This window comes from Miniopterus natalensis, chromosome X (assembly GCF_054644295.1).
Source record: "Miniopterus natalensis isolate mMinNat1 chromosome X, mMinNat1.hap1, whole genome shotgun sequence".
NCBI lineage: Eukaryota > Metazoa > Chordata > Mammalia > Chiroptera > Miniopteridae > Miniopterus > Miniopterus natalensis.
The window spans coordinates 93,036,303-93,051,946 of record NC_142103.1 but is presented as its reverse complement, the minus strand read 5'-3'; the positions used below and the strand labels follow the sequence as shown (position 1 = coordinate 93,051,946).

Genomic DNA, 15,644 nt, shown 5'->3' with positions numbered 1-15,644 from the left:
GGAGGTTTAATTTTATTTCTGAATCTTTGAAAGGGCAACTTTGCCTGGCTTTTCTTTGCAGTCTGTTAATGGAATTAATGGAGGCTTGAGAGAAATGGTCTAATGCTTTCCCTGCTTTTGCCTGCTGTAAATTGTAATATAAGAAAGCTGCTGGTTGCTTTTCTAGAATGTTGCTATTCTTCTACTGATTGCAAAGCAATTTATAGATAAAAGCTACTACATATATGCTAAGGAATATGTACAGGGGTGGGAAAAAGTAGGTTTACAGTTGTTCATGTGGAAAATAATACAATAATAAATGATACAAGAATAAACTGTTTTGCATACTCATAACTAAACCTATTTTTGCCCACCCCTGTATGTATTAATTTTTAGAAATGTCATGACCTATTTACTGTGTGTTCCAAATTCCTGAAAGAAATTTGCTGGTTCAGTATTTAGACTTTTTATTTTTTTTAGTCTAAAACATGTATGGCAGTTGCTATGATTTTCCATAGTTTTAGAAATTCTGTAGCATTTTGTTGAGTAGTACACATGACTTAAAACAGTAGTTTAGTTGCCGGGTTGTTGTTTTTTTTAATCCTGGAGGTCTCTCTTAGTGTTTTTATTTTAAAAAGAAGTTGTCTGAAATTTCTGTTGTGTGTCCATCAGGATGAAGAGCAAGAACAGATCCCTGAGCTGCCAGATCCAGGCTTAGAAATGGGCATTTTGCCCAGAGAGATCCGGAAACTGGTAGAGCGGAGGAAACAAGTCAAACAGCTAATGAAGCAGCAAGATTTAAATCCAGACCTTGTCCTTCAGGTACAGCTTCTCACTAAGAGACATCTGAGTGACAGTCTCAGCTTTTAGAAATTGATTATCTAGGAGTGATTTAAACATGATGCTGTGGGCAAATGCATGTGCCTATTTTACATTTGTGGGTAGGAAACCATTAAAAAAACACACACATGAGAGTGCCTCAGAATGGAAGGTGCCTCTATCTGCAGAGCTGTATCTGAGCAAGATCCTTCTGACTTTGGGAGCTTTGGGGTCTGTATTTTCCTGCTTCTAGGAGGTCAGGGAATCATGGCTCTGGGAGGACAGGTTGGGTGTGTTAAGAGTTCCTTTTTTCAGGGATATTGAGGATTTCTTCTTCTCATTGGTCTTCTAAAAAGACGTTTAATGTAATGCTTAAGCATCTGCAAATATTGTTTGTCTTTTGTCCTTGTATGGCCTGCAGTATGACATTCGACAGAAGGCTTTGAAGCTCACGGCAAACAGTATGTATGGATGCCTGGGATTTTCCTACAGCAGATTTTACGCCAAACCACTAGCTGCTTTGGTGACATACAAAGGAAGGGAGGTAAGTGGTGTAATATTCACATCTCTAAAAATGAGAGTGTTTTTAACTATGCACGTTATAATGTGGGAGAACCAAGCTTGTTATCTAGTTACACAGATTTAAGTACCCCCTTTTCAGGACAGATTTGAGAGAGAGGAGCTTTTAGATAAGATTCCATTCATTCATCCATTAAGAGAGAAAGAGAGAGAGTGTGTGTGTGTGTGTGTGTGTGTGTTTATGTATTTATTGAGTATCTACTATGTACCAGACATTGTTCTAGGCCCTGGGGGTGGAGCGTCGAACAAGACATAAAAAGTCCCCACATCCGGGGCTCACATTCTACCAGGGCAGGGGTTGTAGAGGGGCGTGTGGTGGGGATTTAGGGTGGGGAGAGGATAGTTTGGGAAAACAGACTGTAAATAAGTGAATAAATAAATGCAATAAATAACTAAGAGACTATGATAGAAGTAAATGCTGTGCAGAGAATAAAACAAGGTGGCAGGACAGAGACTGTTAAGCTGGCTAGTTTAGATTGGTTAGGGAAGGCTTCTTTAGGAGGTAACAAGATTGAGACCTAAGTGACATAAGGCAGCTAGTTTTTTGCTGGCGTGTTAGGTTGGAGTGTGGGGGGAAAGGGAGAAATCAAGGAGGACGCCTCCGTGTTTGTCTTCTAGCTGGTTAGCTAGTGGGCCCACGTCCTGAGATGGAGAAAGCTGGGAGAGAGGGACTGAGTTCGGTCTTGGCTGTATTACCTTTGAGAGTTTTAAAGATCCCTAGGATCTGTCGGATGTAGAATTCCACCATTCCAGGAATATATCAAGGCTAGAGTTACCAACTGAGAGTTACTGGCTTTATTTTCTTTTATTCTGTTTTATTTTTTGAATTTATTGGGATGACATTGGTTTGCAAAACCATACAGGTTTCAAGTGTACAGCTCAATAAAGCATCTGCACATTGCATTGTGCACCCATCACCCCAAGCAAAGTCTCTTTGTGTTCCCATTTCCCCCTTCTTTGCCCACCTCCACCTCTCCCCACCCCCTTTCCCTTGTCCAGTAGGATTTTGAGTTTTACTTAATTATAATTATAATAAACTTAACTTTAAATAGCCACATGTGGCTAATGGCTGCTCTAGTGGGTAGCACACATCTAACTAGTATGAAGCAAACAGGACGTTCAGAGCCGCTCTTCTGTTGGCAGCCCTGTCTCAGAGGCTTGGCTTCGGGCCCAGGGAGAAAGGGCAGAACATGTATTGGACCCCAGCAACACGTGAGAAGTTTTCGGATGCATTATTTCATTAAAACCCACACGAATCCATTGATACAGATAATAATGTTTCCCTTTTGCAGAGGAGAAAGAGGCACAGTCTGATAGGTGACCATTTGGAACTGGAATCCATATCTCCCTGATTGTAAGGCTTTTACATTATTAGGGTTTTTTGCCCCGTCTCGGTATGTCTTTCATGACTGTGCTTCTGCTTTATATTCTACCTCTTGTTCCTGGAAGATCATCTGTTTTGATATTCATCTCAAAACACAGATCTTTTTTACATGAGAAGATACAAGTGTTTTAGGAGCTAGGTGAAGTGAAGGAAGGATGTTTTCAACTTCTTAGGCTAAGTTTATTTTAAAATTATTTAAATTTTATTTCTGTATATGTATCCAGTGGCTTCTGATAGAGTACAATCTTATTTTTGTATTAGGAAATGCACTCACTATGCCCCAACTGAGTGATAATACATGGGTTGACTATTGAGATTGGATCAAGGTTACTCTTAAGTTTCTCACGAGAGGCAATAGTTGACAATTTACTCCCTTGGAGAGTGCTTCTTGCTGTTGGGAAATCCCTGTTGTTACATTTTCTGCATTGGATCAGAAATCCACGTGCTTAAAAGGGCACTGTTGATAATGATAAGCCCCAAATTTGTCCAGTGATCTCCCCCACTCCCCTAATCCACTGTACTTTAAGGGCAATATTTTCATTTAGCTGTATTTTTAACAGGGAGTTTAAACTCAGTTTTTATTTTTCTGTTGTATAAAATATAACAATAACAAATCTTAAAAAAACTGCTTTCCCCACTAAAAAAAAAAAAAAAAAACAATTTCAGACAAATCTAAAAATAGGTGTATATAATTTAAATTCCTGGTTTCTACTTTCCCCCTTTCTCTTTCCCTTTTGCTCCTTCCCACAGATAATAAACACCTGTGGAAAGTGGACCTTTAAAGTAATGTGAGGTTAATGAGAAATAATAGTGATACAGTTGCTCCTTGGAAATCTTATTCCAGAAGATTCAGAGTGATGTACAGAGATTACTTCCTAAAATAAAAAGGATTGTTAAAATGTTGGTGATAATTATTAGCACTGGCAGAATGAAATATTCTATGTGATAATCTGTCTTTGGGTTTACTAGCATTTTTTATATATGCTATCAGACCTTTGTGAGTTCAAGCATCTCTTGATTATTAGAGAAGCAGGAAGAGATGCGTAAAATGAGAGTCAGTTTGCTGAGATTTTGGGATACCTTTGTAACTTTATCAAACTGGTCTTTTTTTGAAATAAGGTGGAGGGACAAAATAATATAGTAAACTGGTCTGTTTTTGAAATAAGGTGGAGGGACAAAATAATATAGTAACTTGAAGAGCATATAAGTTGTTTCCTTTTATTTGTTTATATTATTATTATTTTTAAATCTTCACCCGAAGATATTTTTTCTATTGCTTTTCAGAGAGAGAGAGAAACATTGATGTGAGAGAGACACATCAGCTGGTTGCCTCCTACACACGCCCCTACCAGGGCTGAGGATCGAGCCTGCAACCAAGGTGCGTGCCCTTGGCTGTAATCGAACCCGGAACCCTTCAGTCCGAGGGCCCACGCTCTAACCACTGAGCAAAACTGGCTAGGGCAAGTTGTTTCCTTTTAAAGTCCTTGTAGGATAAATTAGATTAAGGTTCAAGTGGAAATTAATGAGAAAGACACCTGGTAGCATGTCATCTGAAAAGATTATAAAATTTTGCATTTGAATATGGATTAATACACAGTCTGGGGAGGCCTTGAAATGTCACTCCCTTTTTATTTTTAAGTCTATTTTGTGTGTGTTCAGTTTTGTCAGAATCATGCAGCTTTGGCTCTGGTGACCTAATAATTTCTGTAATCAAATGTATTATGGCTGCTAAAGTATTCAGAGTAATTACTAATTGTACTTTTAAAAACAGGTTTATAATAAAAATGCTAACAGTTGTGTCAAATGGACATCAATGTTGTCTTTTCCCAAGTGTGATCTTTCACACTTAAACTCTTCTATGATTTTTAATTGCTCAGTTGTAGAGGATTTAATGGTTAAGGAATTGTATGAGGGACCTCACAGCTTGCAAGCTATTTTTTAAAAAATGAAGTTGACGCTTCCTGAGAAGTAATATGAAAACTTAGTTTATAGACACTCAAAAGTGAACCTGTGTAAATACCATCTGTATTTATGTGTGTTCTCAATGTGTGATAAAGAAGCAAAAAAGATACTGGGCAAGTCGGTAGCACTGAGTGGACATGTATTTTGAACCAAGAAAACAGACTCAGTTGTCTAGTGACTGGCGTGGTAGTTGAAGTGGTTGTTCACTAGATGGCGATAGAGACCCTGAGATCATTAATCAATTAAGGGCTTTATTCTGTGAACAATAGTGAAGGCCATTTAGTGACACAAATCTGTCCAAGTTTTTGACTTTTATTAATTTTGAAACTGTTAATAAAGGCTAACACTGGACCAAAGGATTGTGACAATCTAATCTATTTAGTGTTTTAAAAAATGGTTTTTGAATAGTAAGTTTTATTGGTAAGAACAGTCATTTAATGTAATGCAAGCTGATTCTTCCTTCAGATAGCTAATTTCACGCTGGCCATGGAGCTACAGACATGACTCCCTTGGTCACAGTACCAGTCTAACCTAAAGAGAATTGAAATGATACCTTTTTTTTAAATCCTCACCCCAGGATATGCTTTTATTGATTTTAGAGAGAGAGGAAGGGGGAGACATCGATGTGAGCGAGAAACATCGATCAGTTGCCCCCTGTACGCACCCCGACTGGGGATTGAACCCGCAACCTCTTTTGGTGTGCGGAACGACGCTCCAACCAACCGAGCCACCAGGCCAGGGTGGAATGATTTCGATATATAATTTTGCCTCTTTGAATTTTTGGGGGCTTTTTGAGGACTTGTAAACTTACTGTGTACTTACAAGCATACTTATTGCATAATCCTTAGTGGAGCGGTAATATTTGTCTTTATGGAACAATTAGTACTGACTGACGTTGCTATTGTTTTCTTTCTGCACTCCGTTAGTTCTGTGCCCTTAGAAAACAACTTTTCGTCTGGATTTTTTATTGCTTTTTAAGGTGAACATAGGCTCTAGTGTTTGGGTGTAGAGCCCATGCACTTTCATTTTCTCACCCAGGAGGCTGAAATGAGTCTTGCCAGCCTGCCTGCCATCCAGTTGCAGACTGTCTAGCTTTCAGTTGTGCTCAGAGCTGGAATTTGTACATTCAGGAAATGTATCCAAACCGTTGCATGAGCACATTGCAGCCTGGGCAGGCCTTCCTGGGAGCCTCTTGACGATGTGCTAGCACCTGTCAGGAGCCTTCGGGAATGGCCCTGGGACAGGGAGGAGGGCGGCCTTTAGCCTTTGATGGTGCAAGTGACAAAAGAGACTGAGTGAAGATGGAGAATCTTATAAATAAGTATTAAGGATGTCTTTCGTCTTTATCTGGAAATAGCCCAAATTTTCAGTTTTCCAATCTTTTTTCTTGAAAATCCTAGTTTAAAAAAAAAAAATGAAATATAGGGACAACTAAAGACCCTTTCCCCCCACCATTGCTTATTTCTTTCTCATCTTCTTCAGAGTTAACTGCTCTCTCAGGCTTGGTAGTGTCCTTTTGCTTGGTTTTTTGCTTTTACAATAAACGCGTCCCTGGACATGTGGTGCATTAAAAGTTTTTACCATTTCCATGTCGTGCTGTACATTTTTTTCAGTTTGCCAAAAACAAAAAGCAGGGGGGGAACCCTACTTTATGTTACCACATTTTAAGTGTATCCATGTTGCTACATTTTGAGATTTCATTTATTCGTGTTACCTGTTGTGTAATATTTCAGTGAATAAATTCAGCACAGCATATTTTTGTTCTGCCATTGTCTACATTTTTAGGTTTCCAAGTGTATACTTGTTTTAGTTTTTTGCTATTGCCAACAGTGCTGCAGTAGACAGTGCCACACATGCAAGAGTTTCGCTAGTGTGTTACTAGGCATAGAGTTTGCACATCTGCAAGAAGTATGTGACATTGATAAGAGCAATCATTTAATTTATCACAGGAAGCTAATTCTTTCAAATTGCTAAATTATATCCATGGCCATGGGGCTATAATACATGACTCCCTCAGTCACTGCATCAGAGGTTAATTTAAGACTAAATTGGAGGAGAAAATATCCAAGAGGGTGGAGTATGTGGAAACTGCTGCACTCCCCTCTTCCCATGACCACATCAAAGTTACAACTAAATTACAGAAAATAAATCAACAATGATTTTTATATATAATTTTGCCTCTTTGAATTTGTTTATTTTTCTATCGAGGGGTTTTAAACTTACTCTATACTTGTAAAGATACTCATTGCATAATACTTAGTGTTTCACTTCTTGTTAGCACTTGTTATGGTCAGAATTTTTAATTTCTGCCATTCTTGTGAGTGTGAAATGGTATCTCATTGTGATTTTAATTTACATTTCTCTAAGTATCAGTTAAGTTGAGCATCTTTTCGTGTGTTTTAGCTCTTCAGTTTTCTTGTGTGAATTGCCTATATGCACATATATGTCCTATTTCATTGGATTGTATTTATCAGTATTTCTTCTTATTCAAAGTCTAATTCTTTCTTGGTCCTTTGTGTTGTAAATTTCTTTTAGCCTGTGGCTTATCCTTTAACTTTATTTGTGGTATTTCATTGTGCAGAAGTTTTTTATTTTAATGCCAAATATTTGATTTGTCCCTCCTATACACTATATGTTTTTCTCCTTAAGAAATCTTTCCCTCCTCCAATGACATAGACATTCTCTCTTGTTTTCTTCTAAAAGTTGCCAGGTTTGGCCTTTCTCACTGTTTAATCCTTCTGGAAATTGTCTTCAGGGATGGTGTAAGCTAGGAATATACTTGTATTTGCCTATTTGCTTCCTGTGGAGTTGTTGGATCTGTCCCTCTACTCTAGGGGTTGACAAATTATAATCCATTGGCTAACTCCTATCCACTGCCTGTTGTTGTCATCTTTTTTTTTAATCCTCATGTGAGGATTTTTTTTTTTTTTTTTTTAATGAGAGAGAGAGGAAGAGAGGGAGAGAGAAACATTGATTGGTTGCCTCCTGTACACGCCCCGTCGGGGATTGAACCTGTTTTGCAACCTAGGTATGTGCCCTGACTGGGAATCAAACACACCACCTTGTGGTGTACCACCTGGCCAGGGCTCCTCTGCCTGGTTTTTAAAATAAAATTTTATTGGGACAGAGCCACACCTGTTTGTTTATGGCTGCATTTGTGCTGTGTTACAGCGGCGGAGTTGATGAGTGGCCACAGAGACCGAATGACCTGCAAAGCCTAAAACGTGTACTTTCTGGTCCTTCACACAAAAGTGTGTGGACCTCTTGTCTATAAGAGAGTCCTGTATAATAGAAAAGTCACTCGTTTCTAACAGCTTTAGTCGTAGTAGGTGAAATATAGAGGAAATTACACTGAAGGAAGGAAAACATCTTCTGGACATTTAAAAAATATATAGATTTTGATGTTTTACTTGCTCTGGATTGTCATATGAGAACTTCTCACAACCCAAGTAGAGCAAAAGGAAGGTCTGAATCCTCTGAAGTTGTATGCAACAATTTTTCTTTTTTTAAAAATTTATGTATGCAACATTTTATGTGTCTGTGCATATGTGTACTGGGGGGGGGAGGGCGGTGTGTATAGCATTTAAGAAATTCTCAAAGGGGACCGTGATGCAAAAATGGCAAAGAACTGCTGGTTCTTATATTTCCCTTCTTCCCTTTCCTTTTGTAGTTTGAGGGAAGACTTCAGCCTTAAAAATGTGTGCTTTTTTCACCTAAAACATGGCAGTATGAAGAATTTTCTTGCCAGACCAGATCCATGGAAACTGGGTGGGTGGTAGGAGGGAAGAGCTCTGATTCTGTCTCCAGAATTTTAATAGCCACCATTAAAACTACTTTTAACTTCAGCTGACCTACTAACATTTTGATTTTTTTTTTTTTTAATATAAGAAGAAAATTTAAGGATGAAATTTAGGTTTAGTATATTTTTGCAGAATATATTTTATGTTAAAAAAAAAAGCAATACCCTTTTTCAGTCATCACAGATTACTTGTCACTTTTGAAGTTGTTTATATTATAAAATTCTAAACCAGAGAAACTTTTATCCCCTTTTTATTGTTGTATTTCAGGGATGTTTGAGTTCTAAATTCTTTGCAATTCTTCAAAACTGCTAACACATACTATTCAGCTTTATTAATTCACATCCGGAATTTGTGGTAATTCAGATGAAATGAGTTGAAATTTTTCATAGTACAAATTTTTCCTGTGACCTTTTTTTTCTTTTTTTCTCAATGAGTTATAGTTGACATACAACATTTTATTACTTTTAGGTATACAACATAATGATTTGATATTTGTATACAGTGTGAGATGATCATCACAATAATTCTAGTTCCCGTTCATCACCATACTTCATAACACAAATTAATAGTTATTTTTGAGCTTAGGTTCTTTTCACATACATTTAAGTTCTGTAGAAACACTTATTTCCAGTCAAATAAGTGGTATCTTAACTGCAGGTCATGTATAATGGTGAACTTTTACTAACTAGCATCTATATTTTCTTGTCCATTTGTCTGTATCCTTTCTGAAAATTGATGAAAGTAACGTTGGTAAATATAAAGATAAGATGATGATGCACTAATTTGGCAATACCCCATGGAAGTCCGGTCCAAATTATGTTAACGTAAACATTCAATAATTTGAGGGAAATGCGATGACAAAAATTTCAAGTATGTAGAATAATTTATGCTTTAGTAACACAAGGTTGCAGCTAGAGAGGTAAGTGAGTTACACTTAGGCTTTCTTTGAATTACTCTACATACTTGAAAACATTGGCATATTTATTTCAAAGTAGCCAAAACTTTAGACCTTTAAAATAAATTCAGAATGACCTTATCCTTATTAGTTGGAAACTAGCACCTCCTAGATGCCTGGAAATCTGCCTCTGTGTGCTCTTTTGGATTTTGGACATTGAAAGGTAGAGGTTTAGGAGGACACAAGGCTATTGATGTTAGACGTGGCTGGGTCAAGTCCTGCCTGTGAAATGAGCTGGGGTCCGTGATCGTATGAGAGGAATGTATTTACATACTTTCTTGTTTACCCATTCACATTTACATACAAGGAGATATTTACGTACTTTCTTGTTTATCTATGCACATTTACCGGAATTTTGGAATGGTTGCCTTACCTTTGTCTTACCTGAACTTTGGGGAATCCAGGGAAGAGCCACTTTGCCCTGATAATACAAGTTTTTGTGCCACTGGGTGTCAGTGGCAGGAACAGCTGGTCCTGGGGCTGTGGGCTGGCCTCCCCCGTCTCTCAGCATCTTAGTGCTAACCTTAAATTGCCAGGGTTTATTTTGTCAAGGGAAGTGGAATTTTCTTATTCTCAATCTAAATTAGAGCCCTTTTTTTAAGCCCACACATTGGATGTTTTGTTACTAGGTTTTGGAACGGGTCTGCATACACGAGTATGAACCCTTAAAAATGTCTCTCTCTATTACCCAAACTAAAGGAAAGAGAGGCCTACAGCCTCAGATCGTTCCTGCACGCTTTGGTCTCCGCTTCCTTTCCATCGTCAGGGATCGCGTTGCACACAGTTTGGTGTTGCACGCAGGTGGGCACGCGTTTGCTGGAAGCCCAGGAGCACGCCGGCCTACTTTGCACGGCTTTAGGCGGGTGGATGTGAGGGAGATGCCTTTCCTAAAAGAGGACCTTCATATTTAAGCCCATTTTGGGTGCATAAGCATGGCCTGGAGACTCGGGACAAGAAGAGGATACGTTGCACGTTTTTACTAGGCACTCTTATTTAGGAAGGCAGGTGGTATTTGTGCCTCGATATTTTGCCCATTTAATTTCTGAAACCTCTGGTAATGTGGCTGAAGATGAGATAAGTCCCATCAGGCTGACCTTGGGTCAGCGCGAGGGTCTCTGCCGAGACAGAATAAGTGTCACTACTCCAACTCAAATAACAAACCGAGCCCTGGAAATCTCTCCCTTTCTTCCCAGCGCTCCCCGAACGAGGGGCTTTCTGTTAAACCCGGCGCATTCCTCTTTCTGCGCGTGTGAACATCTTATATAAACCTGTTTTGGTGTGTGTTTCTTTTTCACAAGCCGCGTGTTATTTGACAGGTGTTCTAAAGCTCCCTGCTTTGGCAGGGGACCAAGATGACAGAGCAGTAATGCTTTGGAAAGTGCCATTCCCTCCTTGTTAAGAGACAAAAAGAAAAGTGTGAATTTATTAACCACTATTCATCAGTGGCGAAGAAATTGGAGTAAGGTTTAATTGTCTGGTTCTACAGTCAGTCTGCATAGGTAATTTCCTGGATAACACTGTTCTTAAGGAAAGGGGTAAATATCACATAACTTTTCTTTTTTGTCCCATGTCCTCCTTCCCCTCTTCACAAATTGCGGGTGTAGGTAGATGGAAGAGAAGGGATCCCTGCAAAACCCAAATATTGACCTTTTCTCTGTTTTTCCCTTTCCTCATCTGCCCAGGTGATAAATTTGTGGGAGACATGGTCGCACCTGGCAGCCTTGCAGATTTCCCATCCCCCAAATGCTCAGCTGCCTCAGTGTTTGAATCTGATAGTGTGCAGCATGTCACCGCACTATCTCCTCACTTCAGCCATTCTGGGCACATTTATTGCTAATTGGAAGAGCCTGCTTTCGGCAGCCTGGGCCGTCTGGTGGCTTGAGCATACTTTTCACAACAGCACAGTCAGATCCTTTAAAGCCACATGCATCTCAAGTTTAAAAACAAAACAAGCTGGTGGGGTTTATTATGGCTCAGGACTGGTTAACTGAGGGAAGACTAATAGAATTAGTGCCTTCTGTTTGTATATCGTCATTTCAGTAGGCAGCGTGAGCCTGTGTCAATTTGCCATATCATAAATACTGTGTTAAATTACCGCGAGCTGAGTTTGGTAAGTCGTGGGAGTTTTGGAAGGCGGGGAGAAGGGCTTTATGTATGTGTCTATGTGTTAAGAAGCTGTTTGATTTTAAGCCAGGGATTCCTGAGCCCTGTAGTCATCGTTTTAGACATCTTATACCTACTTTGAAATTGAGTGCCAGCGTCGGGTTGTACAGCTGTCCTTGTTTCCTTTTATTATTAATTTTTGTGGTTGAATTGGTTTGTGTCCCTTTCAAACTCGAATGTATTAGAGTCTCAAAATTTAAAACTTTACTTTGAAAATAAATTCCCTCCCTCTTTTAAAAAGCCAAATGAATTAAAATATGACTAAAGTGAATCTCTACTTGCATTAAAAAAAAATACAAACCACACAGCAGAGCATGAGTGATTTCCAGAAATGGTTTATGTGCCATATTTGGCATTACTAATTCTTTTGCAGGTTTGGGTTTAGTTTCCTATTGCCTATTTTTATTGGCTTTGTTGTTTTACATTTAACAAAAGATTTGTTATTTTGAGGCTAGTGATGAGATTTTTTTTGCCTTAGGGCTGAGAGTTAAGTGGGGATGGGAGTGGAGCAAAGATGTTAGGTTTCTGTCATAATTTGGAGTGTCAGACATTTGGCTATATTTATTTCAGGGACTTTTCACCCTTGCTGACTTAACCACAGACTCTATTTTCTGCCCTGTGCAGGAGGGTGGTGTGCCTTCCACAGGCAGGGAGGAGTGGAGGTGATGGGGGCACTTGGGGGAAGGAATAAGCTCACAGACTATTAATAATGTGCATTGTTCTTAGGCCACATGTAACATTTCTGTGCTCTGGCCAACAGGGTAGGGTGTAAGTTCTATTTAAATTGGACTGCATGGCATGATGCGATGGACAGCTAATAATTGAATGAAAGGAAAAATTCGGGTATTTCTTTAATGGTGTACTGACAGGGCAGAAAAAAATAACTTGTTTTCAGAAGTTTGGCTGAGAGCAGGTGAATATATTTAATTCAGTTACTGAGTCTTGCCTCATAGCCAGAAATCCTTTAAGTAATATTTGCCGAGTATGTACCATGGAGGGAAATGGAGACAAATGACATTGCTCGTGACCTGCAGGCTTGAGATGAAAACCTTAGGGTAACGACTCCAGTAAAACTAGAGCTAGAGCTTGGAAGGCCAAACTGGTGGTTACATACTAGTAAACAAGAATCTTTAGTAGGCACAAAAACACATGGAAAAGCGTGAGAAAGCCTGGACTGGAAACCAAGGGCACCATGCTCACCCACGTGCTTGTTGCTTTGTGTGGCTTTGAGCAAGTCTGTCACCTCAAGCCTCTGTGTTTTCACTTGTTGGAGGGCGCTAGATGACGGTGACTACTGTTGAGCTCCAGTTACAAGCACCTAATGTAAGAAAGCTTGTATACTACTATTTTTCCTGATAACCCAGAGGATGCATTCGTGTGAGGTGCGAAGCCCCTAGGTGTCGGGCATGGTGTTGGTGTGTTGGGGGAAACAGCGGTGAGTTTACGTATTCAAGGACCTTGTCCTCATGGAGTTTTCAGTATGGTAGGTGAGAGCCATTAAGCAAATAGTCAAATGAATGATCAGGCCATTCCAAAAGAAAATAAGTGCTAAGAAAGGGCACAGGAATTTCCGAGTACTGATAACGGGCCCTGTGAAGAATCGAAGCACCTAGACTGAAGAATCGGGTTTCCTGAGCCAGTCACACTAGAGCTGAGATCTGGAAAGTGCACGGGAGTCAGTTGGCTAAAGGGCTGCAGGGCTAAGCATTCCAGGGTGAGAGAGGACACGTGCAGAGGTCCTGTGGCAAGTGGAAGTGTTGGGTGGTCAAGGAACCGAGGGAAGGCTGCTGTAGCTGGAGTGTGGGAAGGAAGGGGAGAGTGCCCGGGACACACCGTGCAGGCCTTGTGGGCCTGTTGAGCGGGGGTGGCCATTAGCGGGTCCTATGCGGGGCTGGAGGGATTGGCTGCCACTTGCATTTTGAGGTCATTCTGGCTGAGGGGGCTGGAGGGGTCAGAATAGATGAGCGGAATGATTTGGTAGGCTCCTATTAAAGTATTCCAGACACGCGATGGTAGTAGCTTGGCTGGTGTGGTGGCAGCCAGAAGAGGGAGGACAGGGACTTGAGAGGGATGCAAGCGGGGGGAAAATCAGCGGAAGCGCTGGTAGATTGGCTAGGGCTTAGCAGGGAAAGTGTCAGGGACAACTGTCTGAGCAGGTAGACGGACGGGGTACCTTTCGTCGAGGTGAAGGGCACCGGAAGGTGACCGGGTTTGGGGCTGGGAAGGGGAAGATGAGCGGTTCCATCTAGGACATGTTCATTTTGAGGTGGCAGGATACAGATTTGGGAGTCGTTGGTGTACTGGGGTGAATGAAGCCACGGACTTGGCCGAGGTTACTTCAGGGGAGCGGAGAGAGTGGGAGGAGAAGTGGCTGAAGGGCCTGGCCTGAAGGATCCCCAGCATGAGGCCTTGGCGAAGGAGGAGGGGTTTGAAAAGCTGTCTGCAGAGGAGCCAGAAGGAGAGTAGGAACGCGTGGTGTGGTGGCAGAGCGTGTCGGGACAGTGGGTGACTGTCAGGAAGAGGCGCTGACGGAAGGTTTGAAAATTTTCATTGAACTTTGGGACGTGAAGGGGATTGCTGGCTTCAGCTGGCGCTCTGCGTGCGGCGACGGTGGCGAGGCGGGATTGCTGTAGGTGGACCGTGCATTCCTGCGTTGATGGGTGAGGGGTTCGAGGCATGGAGACGAGCTTGCGAAACAGCCCAGCTGCGGGCAGACCTGGATCCAGGCTGGGCCTGGGCCCCTCGCGCTCCTGCTCTCACAGGTCTCCCTACGGCCTCCAGCCCACTGGCCTCCCGGGTACGGCCCGGGGAAGTGCTGCCTGACTCTGCTTTCCCTGGTTGCTTAACCTCAGCCTCAGCTTCACTTTTGGTAACGGTAACTACCCAGCGGGGTTGTTGGGAGAATTAAATGAGAGGATGTGTGCTAAGGCCTTGATACAGTCGTAATTAGCACTCCGTAAATGTTAGCTAAAAACGAAACACCTTGTGCTGTCGTGTCCGCCCTACCTTCAGAGCCTCGCTTTGCCAGATCAGGTTCTACTTTGGGTTTCTGCTTGGCCGTTTCTCCTGCCTTTCCTGCCTTTCCTGCCTTTCCTGCCTTTCCTGCCTTTCCTGCCTTTCCTGCCTTTCCTGCCTTTCCTGCCTTTCCTGCCTTTCCTGCCTTTGTCTGCCTTTCCTGCCTTTCCTGCCTTTCCTGCCTTTCCTGCCTTTCCTGCCTTTGTCTGCCTTTCCTGCCTTTCCTGCCTTTGTCTGCCTTTCCTGCCTTTGTCTGCCTTTCCTGCCTTTGTCTGCCTTTCCTGCCTTTCCTGCCTTTCCTGCCTTTCCTGCCTTTCCTGCCTTTCCTGCCTTTCCTGCCTTTCCTGCCTTTCCTGCCTTTCCTGCCTTTCCTGCCTTTGTCTGCCTTTCCTGCCTTTGTCTGCCTTTCCTGCCTTTCCTGCCTTTGTCTGCCTTTCCTGCCTTTCCTGCCTTTCCTGCCTTTCCTGCCTTTCCTGCCTTTGTCTGCCTTTCCTGCCTTTCCTGCCTTTCCTGCCTTTCCTGCCTTTCCTGCCTTTGTCTGCCTTTCCTGCCTTTCCTGCCTTTCCTGCCTTTCCTGCCTTTCCTGCCTTTGTCTGCCTTTCCTGCCTTTCCTGCCTTTCCTGCCTTTCCTGCCTTTCCTGCCTTTCCTGCCTTTCCTGCCTTTGTCTGCCTTTCCTGCCTTTCCTGCCTTTCCTGCCTTTCCTGCCTTTCCTGCCTTTGTCTGCCTTTCCTGCCTTTCCTGCCTTTGTCTGCCTTTCCTGCCTTTGTCTGCCTTTCCTGCCTTTGTCTGCCTTTCCTGCCTTTCCTGCCTTTCCTGCCTTTCCTGCCTTTCCTGCCTTTCCTGCCTTTCCTGCCTTTCCTGCCTTTCCTGCCTTTCCTGCCTTTCCTGCCTTTGTCTGCCTTTCCTGCCTTTGTCTGCCTTTCCTGCCTTTCCTGCCTTTGTCTGCCTTTCCTGCCTTTCCTGCCTTTCCTGCCTTTCCTGCCTTTC

The 15,644-nt window shown here is 41.9% G+C and overlaps 1 protein-coding gene across 2 annotated transcripts in view; it reads left to right on the top strand.

The window, feature by feature from the left end:
* POLA1 (DNA polymerase alpha 1, catalytic subunit) overlaps positions 1-15,644 on the top strand; it is a 267,262-nt gene that overhangs the window by 44,687 nt on the left and 206,931 nt on the right. For both annotated transcript variants that reach the window (XM_016209302.2, XM_016209301.2), the window contains 2 exons: positions 652-801; positions 1,220-1,342. In XM_016209302.2, the coding sequence (XP_016064788.1) occupies positions 652-801; positions 1,220-1,342 (273 nt within the window). The remainder of the gene's footprint in view (positions 1-651; positions 802-1,219; positions 1,343-15,644) is intronic.